General features: G+C 36.8%; 1 protein-coding gene across 1 annotated transcript in view; it reads left to right on the forward strand.

The window, feature by feature from the left end:
• Nucleotides 1–9,319, forward strand: part of ITGB6 (integrin subunit beta 6) — a 29,866-nt gene extending 20,547 nt beyond the window's left edge. The window contains 5 exon segments of the mRNA XM_066322901.1: nucleotides 356–453; nucleotides 5,006–5,125; nucleotides 7,629–7,756; nucleotides 7,758–7,796; nucleotides 9,061–9,319. Of these exon segments, the coding sequence (XP_066178998.1) occupies nucleotides 356–453; nucleotides 5,006–5,125; nucleotides 7,629–7,756; nucleotides 7,758–7,796; nucleotides 9,061–9,240 (565 nt within the window). The 3' untranslated portion in view covers nucleotides 9,241–9,319.
• The last annotated feature ends 6,723 nt before the right edge of the window (nucleotides 9,320–16,042 follow it).

The raw sequence follows: 16,042 nt of genomic DNA on the forward strand, positions 1-16,042 counted from the left end.
GTGTTCAGAATATTTATATTTTTAATTTTTGAAGATGAATGTTACATGGGAGTAACCACAAGTAACCTACATGAATAATGTTGCCTGAGGTTCTGTCTGGTAGCTAACAACTGGGAGGGAATAGAGGACAAGACAGAGCTTATCCATAATACCTTTATTCAGCTGAGGTTTTTTTGTTTGGTTTTGTTAGGAGGTTTTTGGTGGCAGTATCTATCATATTCCTGAGAATTGCTGTATCCATAGCAGAAGACCTTTATTTAGCTGCTTTTTAAAATGCAGATGCACACATGCTGGCTTTTGTGTTGTTACTTTGTGGCAGGCAGAGATTGATGAGCTGCTGAATTATTTTCCACAGGAGCTGTGTGGAATGTCACTTGGCTTCTGATGACAAGTCACTGGGAGATTGCAGTGAAAAATGCAAATTGGTTGATGCAACTGTCAGCATGGCAAAGGGTTGGTATACTCAGTCTTTCTTTCTTGTGTGTGTGTGATAGCAGGAGATTCCACTTTCAGTAGTTTTATATTTGAAAGTAGCCTTGTTTTTCTGCTGTGGAATAATATTATGGATCATAAGGAAATTACTGTCTGTGGTTCTTCTGAGCCAAGTAGGAAATGCAGAACAGGGCTGGTGTAACCCTTCCAGGTGATTAACTCATTGGATCCTGCCTGTTTTCTAAGCACTTTATGCAGGAAACTATAGAATTTAATAGATACTTGCAAATAGTCCCTGCAAATCCGTGAGAGATGAAAGTTTCTGGGTTTAAGTTATGCCTGTACCATGAGTTCCAGTGGGGCTTCTTCAGCCTTACAAATACAAAACCTGACTCCAGTCCTTAGGCAGATTCTTGATTACAGCTGATGACTAAACACAACCCTTTAATCTTTAATGGTAAAGACATTTCTTGTATTCCAAAAGGCTAAGAACATCTTTCAGCTGTTTGCTTTAATTCAAAAGTTCCCTGCATCAATGGATATTTCTGGAATAGGAATTAATCCTGAGTAAAATAGTACTATCAGGGAAAAAACCCAACAAACCCCACAATCAAAAATAACCAAAACAAACCTTTAAATCAAAAAAGTGCAAATTTTTTTTCTGTAAAGGAAGGTGCCAGCTTAGCAGGCAGCCTGTATTTATTCTAGTGGCAATTCTACTCTCAACCCTGTGGCACATGCAGTTGCTAAATAAGGCAGGACATAGGCTAGTTACATCCACATCACAGATGTGTCATAAGCATTAAACAAGACAAATGTAAGAGTGAGGATGACAATGCAGAATCCTGTGTACGTGTCTAAGGTTTGTATCTGCAAGCTCTTGGAAGCCTTTCCACAGCTTTGTGCATGAAAAAGTGTCACTGATGTACATCCTTCCAGCAAAGTTACACCTTTTGTTTTTGATGGCAATACTTCAGTATTTTTTTTTATAAATATAAAAATATCTTTACAGGCTTAAAAAAACATATAAACACTTCTGTTGTATCTCTTCAGTTATTGAAGTTTTCAGGTTGCCTTTGTAAGGTGGCAGATATTTGTAGCTAGGAATATATAAAAAATTATACTTTCAAACATAATGAATGCTAATCTAGAACAGAAATACCCTTTTATAAAGTGTTCACACAGGTCACAGGAATATGAACATGATAATATCATCTCCTATTCCTGCGTATTTCCTTTTTTTCCTGTTCTGTGCTTCCCTGACTGGGACTGTCAGCTACTTTTTTAGATTTAAAATTTATTTACAGCAATTACTGCAACCTTCATGTTCCTACCAGATGCCTAAAAAAATCCAACAAAAGCAGCTGTTGCAAACTATTTCATCTGAAATGCTTGTGTAGCCTCATTTAGAAGTCCTGAAAGAAAAAAGAATTAACCTTCATAATAATAACTAAAAAATAATCATAGGAAAAAAACTATTACCTGAACAAACCCCACCAATCTGAAAATGGTATAACTAGCACACCACATAATATTTGAGACAGATTATTAAGCAACTTCATGGGGTAGTATATTTCTTTCTGGTTTAGATTTTTATTTCTTTAATGCTTCAAGGCTTTGGGGGAAAGAAAAAAACTAAAAGCTCTAGGTTAAATAAAACATTAGCGCTTAAAAAATTTTGTTTCTCTTTTGCACATGGATGTTGCAATACAATGACTGGAAGTGTGGAGCAGCAAGAAAGCGTGGGGTTTACATTTTCCTGTTTCCTGGCAGTGCCCATTTTAGGCTCTGAGTTGTGGCTTTCACCTCTCTGCTTTGGTTCTGGGCTTGCCAGGGGTTTCTTCTCCAGCTCCACAGCAGCAGGTCAGGTCAGCCCAGGGATCTGCCGGGGCATGGGGTGTCCAGCACTGCACCAGACTCTGCAGGTGCTGATGGCTTCACATTTACTGGGCTTATCTCCACAGCAGATATTTTCATTCACTTTTAATGCTTGAACATTTAAATTAGGCTAATCATCCCTTTGCCACATAGATGTGAGAGGAGCTTTTCTTGCTTTACTTACTATACAAGAGGAACCAAAATTCCTAAAAGGCATCTCCTGCCACCACCCCAGCCACAGGGCACCAGGCTGCTCCTGACCCAAACCCAATAGACACAGTTATACTTCCCTTGGAGAGCCCAAGTTCTTCCTACCCCATGGTGCTGACACCTCACCAATTCCCAGAGCAGCAGCAAAGTGGATACAAGAGGCTGAATAAACCTCTCTATCAGCACTGCTCTCTTATGAGTCAAAACAAGCTGAACTCCACTCAGAAAAAAGCATTTTGTTGAGCAAAAGGCAAACAAGAAAGGGCATAATGGAATTTAAATTTACAGTCAACATTTTGTTGTTGACTCTTCATAAATGTATCTGTTAGGAAACAGTCTTTCATGCTTTGAGTCTCCTGCTTGCCACTGTTACCTGATTCCTCCTCCAGTGTGACTCAGTTATTTCAAATACAATTTAAATTACCAGAATTGGGCTGCAGAAGAGTGTGACAATTCACTGCAGAATGCAGAATATTACACAGATGTAAATTACAGGAATTTACTTACCTAGGCAAGTTTTTTTGCTGATGAGCTGCAAATAACATATGCAATAATCTCTCTTTAGTGATCCCTCATTCTAAAAATAACATCAGGATAATAAAAAACTAACCATAAGCTGGATTCTAAATAGCTCAAACTGATTTGCTTTCATTTCTACATAATTTCACATAATCAGTATTCTGCTCCCTTGGTTTCAATGTATGACATTAAATAAAAACTACCATGTAAAAATAACTAATCTATGTGCAGTTACTGCCTTCTGGATGATATTTGGTATATGCTTGCAAGTTTTTCTCCATTTTCAGGATAGATAACAACTATCCTTTTCCTTTTTTTTCCTCTTCGTAAGCAAGTTAATATTTTGAATCTGCTTGCTTTAAAGAGTTGGGAAAGTACAAACATTGCAAAACTTTTGACAGTGTTACTGGAACTGTGACGTGCCAACAAGAGCCATAGGTCTGCAGTTCGTGGTCCTTCTAACAAAACCAAACCTTGTTAAATCAGCAGATCCAGGCTGCCACTCCCCTTGGTAGGCAACACATTCCTCTGCCACCAAGGACCAGCAACAGGTTAATACAGGGCTCAAATCAAGAGCAGGTTTCCATTAAACTCCAACCAGCTAGGGTTCTCTTTTTATAACAAGGAGAGAAAGGTATGGAGGGTAGTCAGTACTTCCATATTTTCTATAGTGTTTAATAGTATTTTCTATAAGACCAAATCTTATGATAATAAGTAATATAGGGAAGAAAAAATAGAGCAAGCACTTTCTTTAAAATGTAGTGTATGTTTCTTAAAATGCTCTATTCTTGTCTGATTTCTATTCAATATTCTTCATATTAAGTTTGAGGCCTTTAAAATTTTAGCACAATTGCTTATGAAATTTCAGTAAGAATTCTGAATGGGTAGAAAATACTGGTCAGTGACAATTATTTTAAAGAAATGTTTGAGAAGCCTACTGTTTTTCTTTCTTCTAAAAATAAATCCTAAGAAGTTTGACTAAAATATATTGAAAAGCACACCTACATTCCCAGTGATACTCAAATCATGGAGTATATGAAACATAAACATTCAACCCCAGAGGTATTATTGCACACAGGTCTAAAGTATTTTTTCTCTGTAAAATATTATAATATGGTTTCACTCCAAGTGATGACATTTCTGGCCCTGCACTTGTACTCTCACTTTTTGGTTGCCTTATTTGCTTTATATTGTCCCTCAAAGTCAGCTTCCTTCTGTCTCTCTGTTCCCTTTGAATGAATGTTCTCAGTCCCCAGTTAGGAATAACCTGAAAGGAAAAAATAGATTAAATTTTTGTGTAATCAACAGTGAGTGGAGGAAGGAATAAATGGGGTCAGACTGTCATCTCAAATCACTTTATTTGCTTCATCTGGAATCCTGTTACAAAATCCCAGAATGGCAGTGTTCTGTTATTAATCTTTATTTAGTCTTGTAACAGACTGGACACACAGTGACCTAGAGGGGCCTATTGTGTAGGAAATTAATGGCAGCCCTTCTAACAGCATTCATAGCTGCTTGATGGATCTATATCTACTTCTGAAACATGATCTAGAGGTGGCAGGAGTTGCTGCAAACCAAAGGAACATACTTTGTTCCACTGGTTACTTTGTCCCATAATTTGGGGCTATTGCATTTCCTAGATAGCTGCCAGTTAAGTCTTGGAAGCACTTCCAATTCATTGAAATTCACAGTACACTGAAGTAACAAGGTGCACTAGATGGTCAGTGTAGATTTACAACATCTGTATATAAGTGAAAAATCAGAAACTAAACAAAATTTGGATTTTTTTTTTTGGAAGAAAACCCATTCAATTTAGTAGAAATTCTGAGAGTATTTCTGCTTTTATCTCTCACTCTTTACCATCTGCAGACAAGGCTGTGACAAACATCATGCCAGCAGTCTCTCTGGTTATTAAAGGCTAAATTTCATTTGATCTGATGAATTACTTTTTTCCTTCCCTCTGCAGATTATTCAGAGGATAAATCCATTTCCTGCTCTTTGCAGGGGGAAAATGAATGTATAACCACATTTCTACTGGCTGTAGATGAACAGGGAAAGACAGTCATTCACAGCATAGAACGGAAAGGTAAGCAGTGAATATTGGTTTTTGCAGGTGAAATCTGATTTAAAACCACAGACAAGGTTAGTGATCTAGAAGCAGAGCTTTTTGAAGCGGCACATCACCTCCTGGTGTTTGTAGCTCTTCTCTGCCATGCTAAGGTGTTTCCTCAAGTACTTATTTAATGCATTGGTGACATAGATACTTGGCCTTTCATGAAAAATGGGCAGAATGATCCTTGGGCTGTAAGAATAATTTAATTTTTTTAAAAGCTTGTGCAGTTCTAAGAGAATGATACCAAATATCATTTGCATATATGATAAAACTATAATTCACTTTGAAATTATATATACTTCACAGACGGGCAAATGTTCAAATGACTGTGTAATTCAGTACGCTTGATAAAATTCTAAAATGTATTTATAATTCTTTTTAATGTTGCAGTATCACAGAATCAAGAATGGTTTGGATTGGAAGAGACATTAAAGTTTATCTAGTTCCAAGCCCTCTGCCACAGGCAGGGATACCGCTCTCAGAGCCCCATCCATCCTGGCCTTGAACACTGCCAGGGCTGAGGCATTCTCTGGGCAGCCTGTTCCAGTGCTTCACCGGCCTCAGAGTAAAGAACTTACTTCTAATCTAAACCTACCCTCTTTCAGCCTAGAAGCCATTGCCCCTTGTCCTGTCACTACATGTCCTTGTAAAAAGCCTTTTCCCCAGCTCCACTGTAGCCCCTTTAGCTACTGGAAGATGCTCCAAGGCCTCCCTGAAGCCTTCTTTTCCCCAGGCTGAACAACCTCAACTCACTCAGCCATCCTTGTGCGAGAGTTGTTCCAGCACCCATTAAATTTTGAATATTTTGCAAAACTAACAGGTACAGAACAGATCTCTTATGTCCTTCCATTTAACATTAGTTCTTCATTTACAGCTCTTTCATCACTGATTTTCATTAAATCTCTTAATCAGGTAGGACAGGAGAGAACACAGACACCACTTTTCAGCAGCCAAATAGTTTCTCTTCCAAGGAATAAAGACATCCTTCAGACTAAATATTAGTCATGTTTTAGGCAAAGCCATGCCGTTTGTAACTTCCTTCTCTTTCCACAAATGGAGTTTATTTTGTTAAGCCTTTGTTTTAGGCCTTCTCTAAAAAATATGTGAGAATTAAATTGATCTTACTGCACAAAAAAAGAGCAGCTCCTGCCATAAGAACATTAGTCTGGTTTTGTATAGGTGTCTAGTACAGCAGAAGTGCTTTAATAAGGTAGTACCAAAGAAGCACGCCTCTTAAACTACATCCCTAAATACCTAAGGTTCAAGAATTTAAAGGTAAGATTTTATCTTTATTAAACACCTTTTTATGTGTTTAAGAAGATTTCATAAAACAAAGGAAAAAAAAGAGAAAGAAGAGAAGAAGAAGAGAGAAGAAGAAGAGAAGAAGAAGAAGAAGAAGAAGAAGAAGAAGAAGAAGAAGAAGAAGAAATGATGTCTTACAGAAGGCACAGTTCATTGACCTCTATGTAATGGCCTTCCCACAGCACTACAATAATCAGTTTCACTGTCGTCTGCTGTTCTGCTCCTGGACCTTAAAATGGGAACTGGGATGAGACCTCAAGAAATTCTCTAGAAATACAATTTCATTCATGGAATGAAATATGGCACCAGTAGCCAGAACAGCAGCCCACTGCTCAAACCAGAGCCCTCAGAATTAGTTAACTGAGGCTATCAAGCAAAAACAGAATGTGAAATGCAATAATGTAAGACAAGCCAATATAAATGAATTTTTTAATGTTCTGAAACCATGGTTCAGCAGAAAATTTTATAAAAGAGTAGTTCACCCAACTTTCATAGACAGTACTTTCTAATACTAAAAGAATCAAATTCTTTAGCTTTTGGTGAAGCAAAAATTTCAGTTTTAATTCTGACTCTCTGAAATATTTTATCATAAAATTTATTTCAGAACTTGAAATGTGAAATTTCTTCCAATTGCCCAGTCCAACATTTTCAACAAATCTGAAGGAATTTTTTTCTTCATTGTTTTTCGTGAGAGAAATGCAGTTTCCTCTATTTTATCAACAGCATTGGTGACTTTATCCTGACATAGGTCTCACTGGAATCTTTTCTCTGCAACCCACTAATATCAGTTAATTGAACTAGAGCTCCAGCCATAACATTGTAAAACTCAAATTTTGTCAACTCAGCCCTGTTTTTTATAATACGCTGAACAGATCCGAAATCCATTTTCTGACTTTTCTCTTCAGAATCTGTGTCTGCGTCCAGCAACTGCTAATTGTCATGGTAAAAAAGCAGTGGAATAAGTTGGCAAATAATTGTTAAAACATTTTTAATGCAATATTTTTTAGCTGGTTCACAAGCCCTTTAGCAAGCTAGCAGGAAAAAAATAACTGAACTTGAAGAAAAGGCATACCAGCTCATGGCAAATGGGAATCTCAGCATATCTCTTGGCTGGTTTAATTGCCTGAAATTTATTGATTGGTTATTCACAGTCATAACTGTTTTTGTTTCCAAGAATGTGCACAGCATCCAAATATCCCAATGATAGTGGTGGGTGTCACCCTTGCTATCCTTCTCATTGGCATTGTTTTACTTTGTATATGGAAATTACTGGTGTCAGTTCAAGACCGAAAAGAGGTGGCCCAAGTTTGAAGCAGAAAAATCAAAAGTTAAATGGCAAACGGTATGTGAAATACATTGATTTTGTTACACAGGTTCTTTAGTTTGGTTACATGATGCACAACTGCCTTTAAAATTCTGGATCTTGATTTTGTTCTTTAAATGGATAGATTTTGCTGGTAGGTTTTTGCCATGTTAGTATTCTATAAAGTAAAATTATGATTCTTTAGTGGATGAAAATTATCTAGTGTTTAATCTCCTGGTTTAATTTCTTCCACATCTAAGAATGTATAGATAACTGGTTTTTTATTAATTATTTTTAATTAGTTGCCAGTCTTTGATTAATCCTAACAATGCTGTTGTCTGCTTATATGATTATCCAAGGTGTACCCCTCTGCCCAGAAGCAGAGCTTTAAGAAAGGAAGGTGTTCCTGGCCTCTGTCTTGATCCAAGCCCACTCCCACTAAGCAGAAGTGAATGAAACTGTCCCAGATGTAGGGGAAAGGACAGAGAAATCCAGGCCCTGTTTTCTATCTATAGCTCTGGGCATGTAATGTAAGCTAACACCACATGTTCCCTTTTCTTCTTTCTTTCTGCTCTTGACACTTTTCCCCTTCTGCAAAAGCCTTAGGACTTCTGAGGATCTTTTAAAAAAAAGCTTGTTGAGTAAGCATTTCTGGCGGGTTTCAGGAGGACAGGCAATGTGTTCACGTGGCTCCATTCTCCTACAAAGTCCTGTGATTGCAACTTTTTCCAAGAATGGGCACCGTCAGCCTTTCAGCTTCTGACCCGGAAAAAAAAATCACTAACTTATAGGCAAGGCCACCTGAGAATGTTTTCTTGATCCTCCAGGAGAGTTAGGTATGGTAAGAGGGAAGGGAAGGATACAGTTGATAGAAGCATTTTAATTTTCTTTTCTGTCACAAGAGGAAGGGATTGATGAGAGGCCAGGATGAAAAGTTCAGGTGAGACTTGCCCTTCTCCCAGCACACAGCAAGTACTGTATGTGACAAGAGCACCATGACAAGTCACATCTAACTGCTGAGACACTCTCTGTGGTTTTATAATGATCCAACTGGCAGATTTGATGGACAAATTGTATCAGACACATTTGATGAGGTATTATTTGATGATGTGTGTTACTGATGTGAAGGAAAGCGTGTTCCTGACCCCAGGCTGGTTTGTGCTGCCTGAATTCAGATCAGTCTGAATTTCAGCAGCTTGGAACATAAGTAAGCTACTGAAAGCTATTCTAAAGTCCTCAAAGATACAACATTACTTCTATACAAAGACTCCCATTTAATTTTCGTGTTTGTTTGTTTGTTTAGGAAACAAATCCACTGTACAGAGGCTCAACAACCACTTTTAAAAATGTGACTTACAAGAACCAAGATATGCAAAAAAGGCCCATTGTCTGCAGATTTCTATTAGTACCTCCGACACTACAAACTTACTTTACTGGCAGGAAATCTAACCCAAAACTTGTTTCTTCTCAGCTGATTATGTGATATTTGTTTGCAAGTTGCAGTGGTATAACCATTCTGTTAGAGAATATGTATCCTGTGTTGGGACAAATAAAGATAACATATTAGTAGTAAAGGTTAGTAGAATGGTTTTTAAAATGACCCCTTATTGTTGAAGACCCCATCTTAAAAATATGGCATCACAAATTATTTTGATTTTGTCTTTAATACTGAGGATTATAAATTATCATGTAAACTTACTTTTTTTAAATTAGATATATACAGTGAACTTAATACTACTTTGTTCATACACACAATGCCATAAATAAGCCTTTAGGAATGTATTTGTATATCAGTCCATTTGGTGAGCTTGTTTAAATTTGGAAAAGATAAATTTTTTTCATTAATGCAGTTTAAACTACTGAGGATTGAGCTTTCTCATATCACCTGTGTGACTGAATAGTTTCTCACCAGAAAAAAGTAGTGATATTGCCTGTCTTCTGTAAATGTAAGTTATACAGAAACATTTCTTCTCTAATTCTTCTTTCTTGTCCTATTTTTTTATTTCCTTTTCCTTGTTGCTATTTGATGCTCTTTAAGGACCTAGGCCCTGGTATTATCTCAGGAATAAATCAAGCCAATCAAGGCTTATTCACTTGCAGTTGTTTCCTGCTCCAGACACAGACATCTTTTTTCTTTTTTCTTTTAAATTCTAGTAAAAAGGATACAGAGAAAAAAGGTAAATATTTGTAGATTAGAGACCCCAGTAGACAAACTTTTAAACCAGAGGATTAGCAGAACTCCATTTCACCATTTACATCCTGTAAATTATTTGGGTGCTCACAATAGACCTCACATGCTGGACCATCACACAAAGTGGCTCAGGAGCCCTTCACATGCAGAAATGTTCACGCCAAAGTTTTATTGTCACACACAAAGATAGTACTCTTCTGCTGAGATGTCCAAAATTGTGAGGTTCTTTCAATGCCCAGCAGCCAAACTGCTTATTCTTGTGTGTAATAACTTATTCAGCATTTTTGGGCCAGCTTGTTTGATTTTGGTTTGGTTTTTTCCCCAAACTAAACAACAAAAAGATCTATGGATTTCACTTCATATTCATTTCCATTATGTTAATGAGGATTTTTAAATCTCCATTTTAGCTAATTACAAATGACTTGCCATAAATTTTTAAATTGTAATCTCTTAGCATGCATAGAACTGCATAAAGTAATTATAAAAGTAGCTAACATAGAAATATTGCAACACTGGGCTGTTATAAGGTAACAATAATGAACTTCACTTCTTAATATCACTTTTCAGTTGTACTTTTTGCTGCTCTGAAACAGATGTTCAAAATGTACATATGAAGGTACTTGGGAAAGAAGACTTAGAAATCAAAGGTATTTTGACACTGTTACAAACAATCACATATATTCCTTAAGGGAAATAGGGAATTTGATCTGAAAAAGTATTGATCTGAAAAAGTTGATGTCCATTTTGTAACAAATATTTACCAAGCCTGTGCACCTTCAGTCTCCATATCCTCCACATTTTCTGGAATGGAGACTGGTATATTAGCTAGCTCTGACCCATGCCTGTTTTAGGGCCTGATCCAAAGCCTGCTGGAGTCAATGGCTACAGATGTGGATCTAGTTTCAGTGAAACTATTAGTTTTCGTTTACAAAGATTGTTTTGTTTAAACAAACAGGTAAATACTGTCTATTAGTGAATTACAACCTACGGTACTATATCTGTGCAAAGAGAATAGTATCAGATGCCTTTGGAAAGATAGGGATGCTAGAACCATGCATCAAGTTCAAATGATAGCGGTGCGATGGCCATGATTAAACTGGAAAGGATTTGCACCTGTGTTCTGGTATTCCTGCATAACTCATAGTGGAAACTGCACAGATAAAGGCTCACATCTGTGGCCCTTCCAACCACTAGACTGCCACAGATGTCAGTGCAAGTTACATGTGGGACCAAATCCCATTTCCCTGGCACATGGATAAACTGATGGTATGCAAAGCTGGCCCCTGAATCTGCTTAGATTTCACTTGGGTGAGGATTACCTAAGGGACTAGGGAAATCTGGATTTCCCCCATGTAGGTTATCTGTTACTCTTTTGTTTCTCATGTAGAAGTCATCAAAACGTTCTCTGAAAGAAAATATTTTTATTACTTTTCAAGCAATAAAAATCAGTACTGTTTATTAAATACCTTTTAAGTTCTGTTTCTGAGATCTCATTTTGCTGCTCAATATTAGGATTGAAAGCCTCTCTCCTGTAAGCCACCCATTTCAATATTCCAACATATCTTAGCCTTCAAATGTTAATAAAAAGTGGTGTTTGCATTTCATATCAAACGCTTGGTGCTCTACATTCCCTACGTTCTTCTGTTCCTACAGAAGATCTCATTTCACAAACCTTCCCACCCTCTTCCCATCACTTGTGTCTTCTGATCATCAGCAGAGATCCAATTTGTTATGTTTACAGGCCAATAGCTCCTCCTAACAATCTCTCTCCAAATTGTTCAAGATTACAGGAGCCAGGAAGGATGATTTGCAATTTCCCTGCTGTGACTGACTGTACTATAAATTTTCTGTGTACCTTCCAAGATGTCAGGATGGAAATGACTCAAAAATTAAGAATTCATCAGAAGAAAGAAAATAGAAGGACTTGGTGAGGAAGGTTTCTATTATTGAGGGATATCAAATAACTCAACTCATACATATGAGCCATCCTTTAACAGCATTAATTTAGATCATAGATTTTGACTAAACTTCCACATTTCTAGAACTTTGAAGATCTCACTTGGCATTCACCCTAGAAACACAAGTGGTATTCATCCCTTTTTGTTAACTATATCATTTTCATCTTGTAGAATTTGTGTGAAAGTTCATATTTTTCTCTTTTTAAAAATTTTTTCTCTACCAAGCTGTAAGTGAGTTTGTGTGTGGTAAGTGGGATGAAAAAGTCTTTCTGCTGTTTTCGCAAACACTGTTTTGACCTGAGTCTGGACTTTGAGAGTGGCCAAAACATTTTTTACTAGTAATACCTCTATTGACTAATGAGTTAAATTGAATAGAAGAACAATCATTAGCAATTTTATGGTATTTGTATATCTCATATACCCTATAGAATAGTAATTTCATTAATGTATATTAAATGGATAACTTTTCATTTGATTTATAAGGGTGCATGTTAATTTGTATTGTAAATGTCCAGATTGCATTTCAAGTTTGTTTTGTAATGTAACTAATGGGTAATGAGCCTGGGATACAATATTCAGTAGTCAAGTGCAATATTCTCTATGCCTCATCTGCCTTTAAGTAGTTCAAGTTTGTTTTGCAGTGTGTATAATGGAGTTATCGCTCCCCAAAACTTATCACACAAAATCTAAAAATAAGAAGAGACAATTTTTAGCTTTATCTATTTGAAAGAAACCGTTAAATAATACAACCTGTTTGTGTAAAAAAGGAGTTATTTGACCTTGAATAAATATTGTAAAATTGAATAATTTTGTAATATTTCTTTTTGTCCATTTTTCATTTTCCATTTTGGCATGTGTCTTTATCACTGTTTTCACATGATTTCACAAATCTTAGCAAATTTTTCATGCTTTGGCATGCCCTAGAAATTATTTTCCTCTCCACTTTTAAAAGACAGCACATGAAATTTAATGTCTAGATTTTTTTCATTTGTGATGCTTTTCAAGGAAATTACTTAATGGATTAATGTTGCAAGCAGCCTATTTCTGGAACACTGTTTGATGACATATGTCGTTCTTTCTTTCTTTGGAACTATATGATCTTTAAGTTCTCTTCCAGCCCAAACCGTTCTATGACTTCTTCATACAGATCCCTGAATTGCACAAATTACTTAAAGCTAAAGATCCACCCATTCTGTCAGGGTAACAGGAGCAATATTTTCTTTTGAAATACGCAGCAAAGTGATAATCCTGGTTCATAAATCCTCAGGTATGAGACTGACTCTATATCTGATCTACCAGAAAGCAAAACACTGAAGATAACAACAAAAAACAACAAACAAAAATATGTCTACTCATTTTTATTGAACAGAAAGTAAGGGATCTAATACAAGGATTATTTCACCTGAGAAGAAATTGGTTAAAGAAAGAGGCAAAGTAAAATTTCTTTGGATTTCCTCATGGATATATTCTCTAATAAACACAGTAAGTGATTTTATATTAGCTGTGGGATTTTGGAGTCTAATTTTGGGGCATATAAGCATGGCTGAGAAAACATGATCAGCTCTTGTGAGAAGGAGTGTACAAGGTGCAAAGGCGCACCCTCTCCCAGCCTGTGAAATCATGTCAGCACTGAGCAAACATTTATGCCCTAGAATTTCTGCAAGCATATTTTTGTTCCAAGTGTTACACCCAGTCAAGCTTTTTTTCCAGCTAGACTGATAGGACTTTGTTAGTGATTGTCTGTTCTTCCTGAGTTGTTCACAGCCTTCTAATAAATCTAGAGTGCAATATTAATAGCTTTATTTTGGGAATGCATTAGGCACTCTTTTGGTGGCAAATCTTTGCAAAAACTGCTCCATTCTTCTATTGATTTTACAGCAACAGTACTAACAAGAATGGCAGAAAAATGACTGTGTTACATTGAAGGATGAATGACACAGCAGGTATGGTTTTGCCAAGGATCTCAATGGGAAGGAGAAGGTGAAGAAAGGCTTTGAGAAACAAAGAGGGATGGGCCAGACGCAGCTCTGGCCCCATTAGCCATTTATGTTTTGTGGCAAGTATTTAAATACTGATTTTTTTCCTGTAATGCCATATCAAATGAACTATATGAATATCTGCCTGCTATTGAATTTGATATAACTGCCAATCAACAGCCAGTCTGACATGCTAGATTTATAGTAAAATTTCTACCTGTTTTTAGATTATATACTATGACAAACTATTCTAGTCTTGTGCCAAGTGAGCATTTGCTGGGAGAAGAGGGATGGAGGACTTGGAAAGGTAAGGATTCACCTGGGGATGGCTCATGTGGCACAGTAAGAGCCACACAGGTAGTAACTCCCTCCATTTCATGCCTGTGAAAGAATAGCTGCTATTTAGCAGAATTTAGAAGCATGAACTCATAGTAATGCTCTTGTCACCCTTTAAAGGAGCTTTTCACTTTGAAAAAGAAGTTTCTAGCCTGAAGCTAATCAACTAACTAAGAAATCATGTTTAGGAAAAAAAAAAAAAAAACATTCTGACTAATGAACATGAAACTGGCAATTTACAACTGGGGATTTGACTTCACCTGAAACTGGCCAGTACAGGCTGTTCTGTAAGGTCGTGTTACCCAATGTGAGCTGACAGGGACAGAAACTGCAGAGCCTGGTGGCTGCAGCAATTACTGGGAGCATGGGAAACTGGAGTGGTGTGACAGAAACACACAGGTGGGGCTGCTGAAAGGAAAACGGGTGCCACTGGTCATGGCTGGGGTGTGTCAGAGGAGGTAGGGAAGGTGGGAGCAGTGCCTGTAGTGACTGTACCCAGATACATGACTGGCAGAGCTGATAAATGAGAGTAGTTCTGCCTCTGGGGTAAACAGCAAAACTTTTAAGTGAAAGGGAAGGTGAATGCAAACTGGGGAGTGGCTTTGAGATGCCTGGCAACTGTCATTTTTCAGATCCAAAATGTAGATGTAGGACAGTGACTCCAAAAAGGATGGACACTTGCTGGGCACTGCTAATGCAAGGAATTTGGGGCCTTTTCTTTCCGGGTATTCTCAAGTTTGTTATTCCCACTCTGGGTGATTGGGGAAAAAAATGAGACCTGTCTTCAGGCTGCAGATTATGTGCAGAAATTACTGTGTAAGAGGTGCTGAACACATGACACATTGGATCTGTGCATGTGCCTTGCAAAAGCAATGGGTTTGTAACCAAACTGCATTAGTGTGAATTTAATGACAGCTTTTATTTGTACATGCAAGTCATGAACGTGCCCTGGATTCATATTTGTGTATAGATCTCACAGAGAAGGTGAAGTTTAAGAGAAGATAGGGGGAAGGAATTGAACATTTGTGTAGCGTACCTAAATAGCAAAGGCAGATCAGCTTAAACCAGTGTATATGTGTATACATATATATATACAAATATACATACACATATGTATATGTGTATACATAGAAAGGAAGAGAACAAGCCAATAACAAAGAAATGAAGAAAAAAATATTTACAGAAAGTAGGTTCCAGACAGAAAATAAAATAAAGGAGCCAAATCACTACAGCAAATACCTTAAAGAAAACAGATAAAACTTCAAACCTTTGAAACCCCCATACCCCCCCAAAATTGGAAAATTATACCATTTAATGAGCAAGGTATTATAAATTGCCCTCAAGTTTACTTCAGAAATGTTTCTAATCATGTTGGTTCTATGAGCCACTGTGCCAGCCAAGATGGAATATAATTATTATTAATATAATTAATAATTAATATATTATTAATTGTGCAGCTATTTATACCTATATTTATAGCTATATTTATACCTTAGCTATAAATAGCTGAGTCAGTATAATGATAGCTGCACTAGAAAATATTTACCGTTTGGTCAAAACAAAATAGATTGAGGACAGTAAAAAACTGTTCAGTCAAAGAAAAGAACTGAATAGCAAAGAAAAAATAGCAAGGAAAACCACTTAGAATTAATAAATTGCTAATTTGCATTCAGCAAAATATTTACAAAAATACTTTGATAAGTTAATTATTAGGAATACATAATCAGAATGTGATTACTTGATCTTGCTGAAATCAGCAGAAAAATCCAGTTGAAGTGGGACTCCTTCCTGCATCAGCCTCATTTTTGCTCACTGGCACCATTA

The sequence above is a fragment of the Sylvia atricapilla genome, chromosome 7, assembly GCF_009819655.1.
Source record: "Sylvia atricapilla isolate bSylAtr1 chromosome 7, bSylAtr1.pri, whole genome shotgun sequence".
In the NCBI taxonomy this organism is placed as follows: Eukaryota; Metazoa; Chordata; class Aves; order Passeriformes; family Sylviidae; genus Sylvia; species Sylvia atricapilla.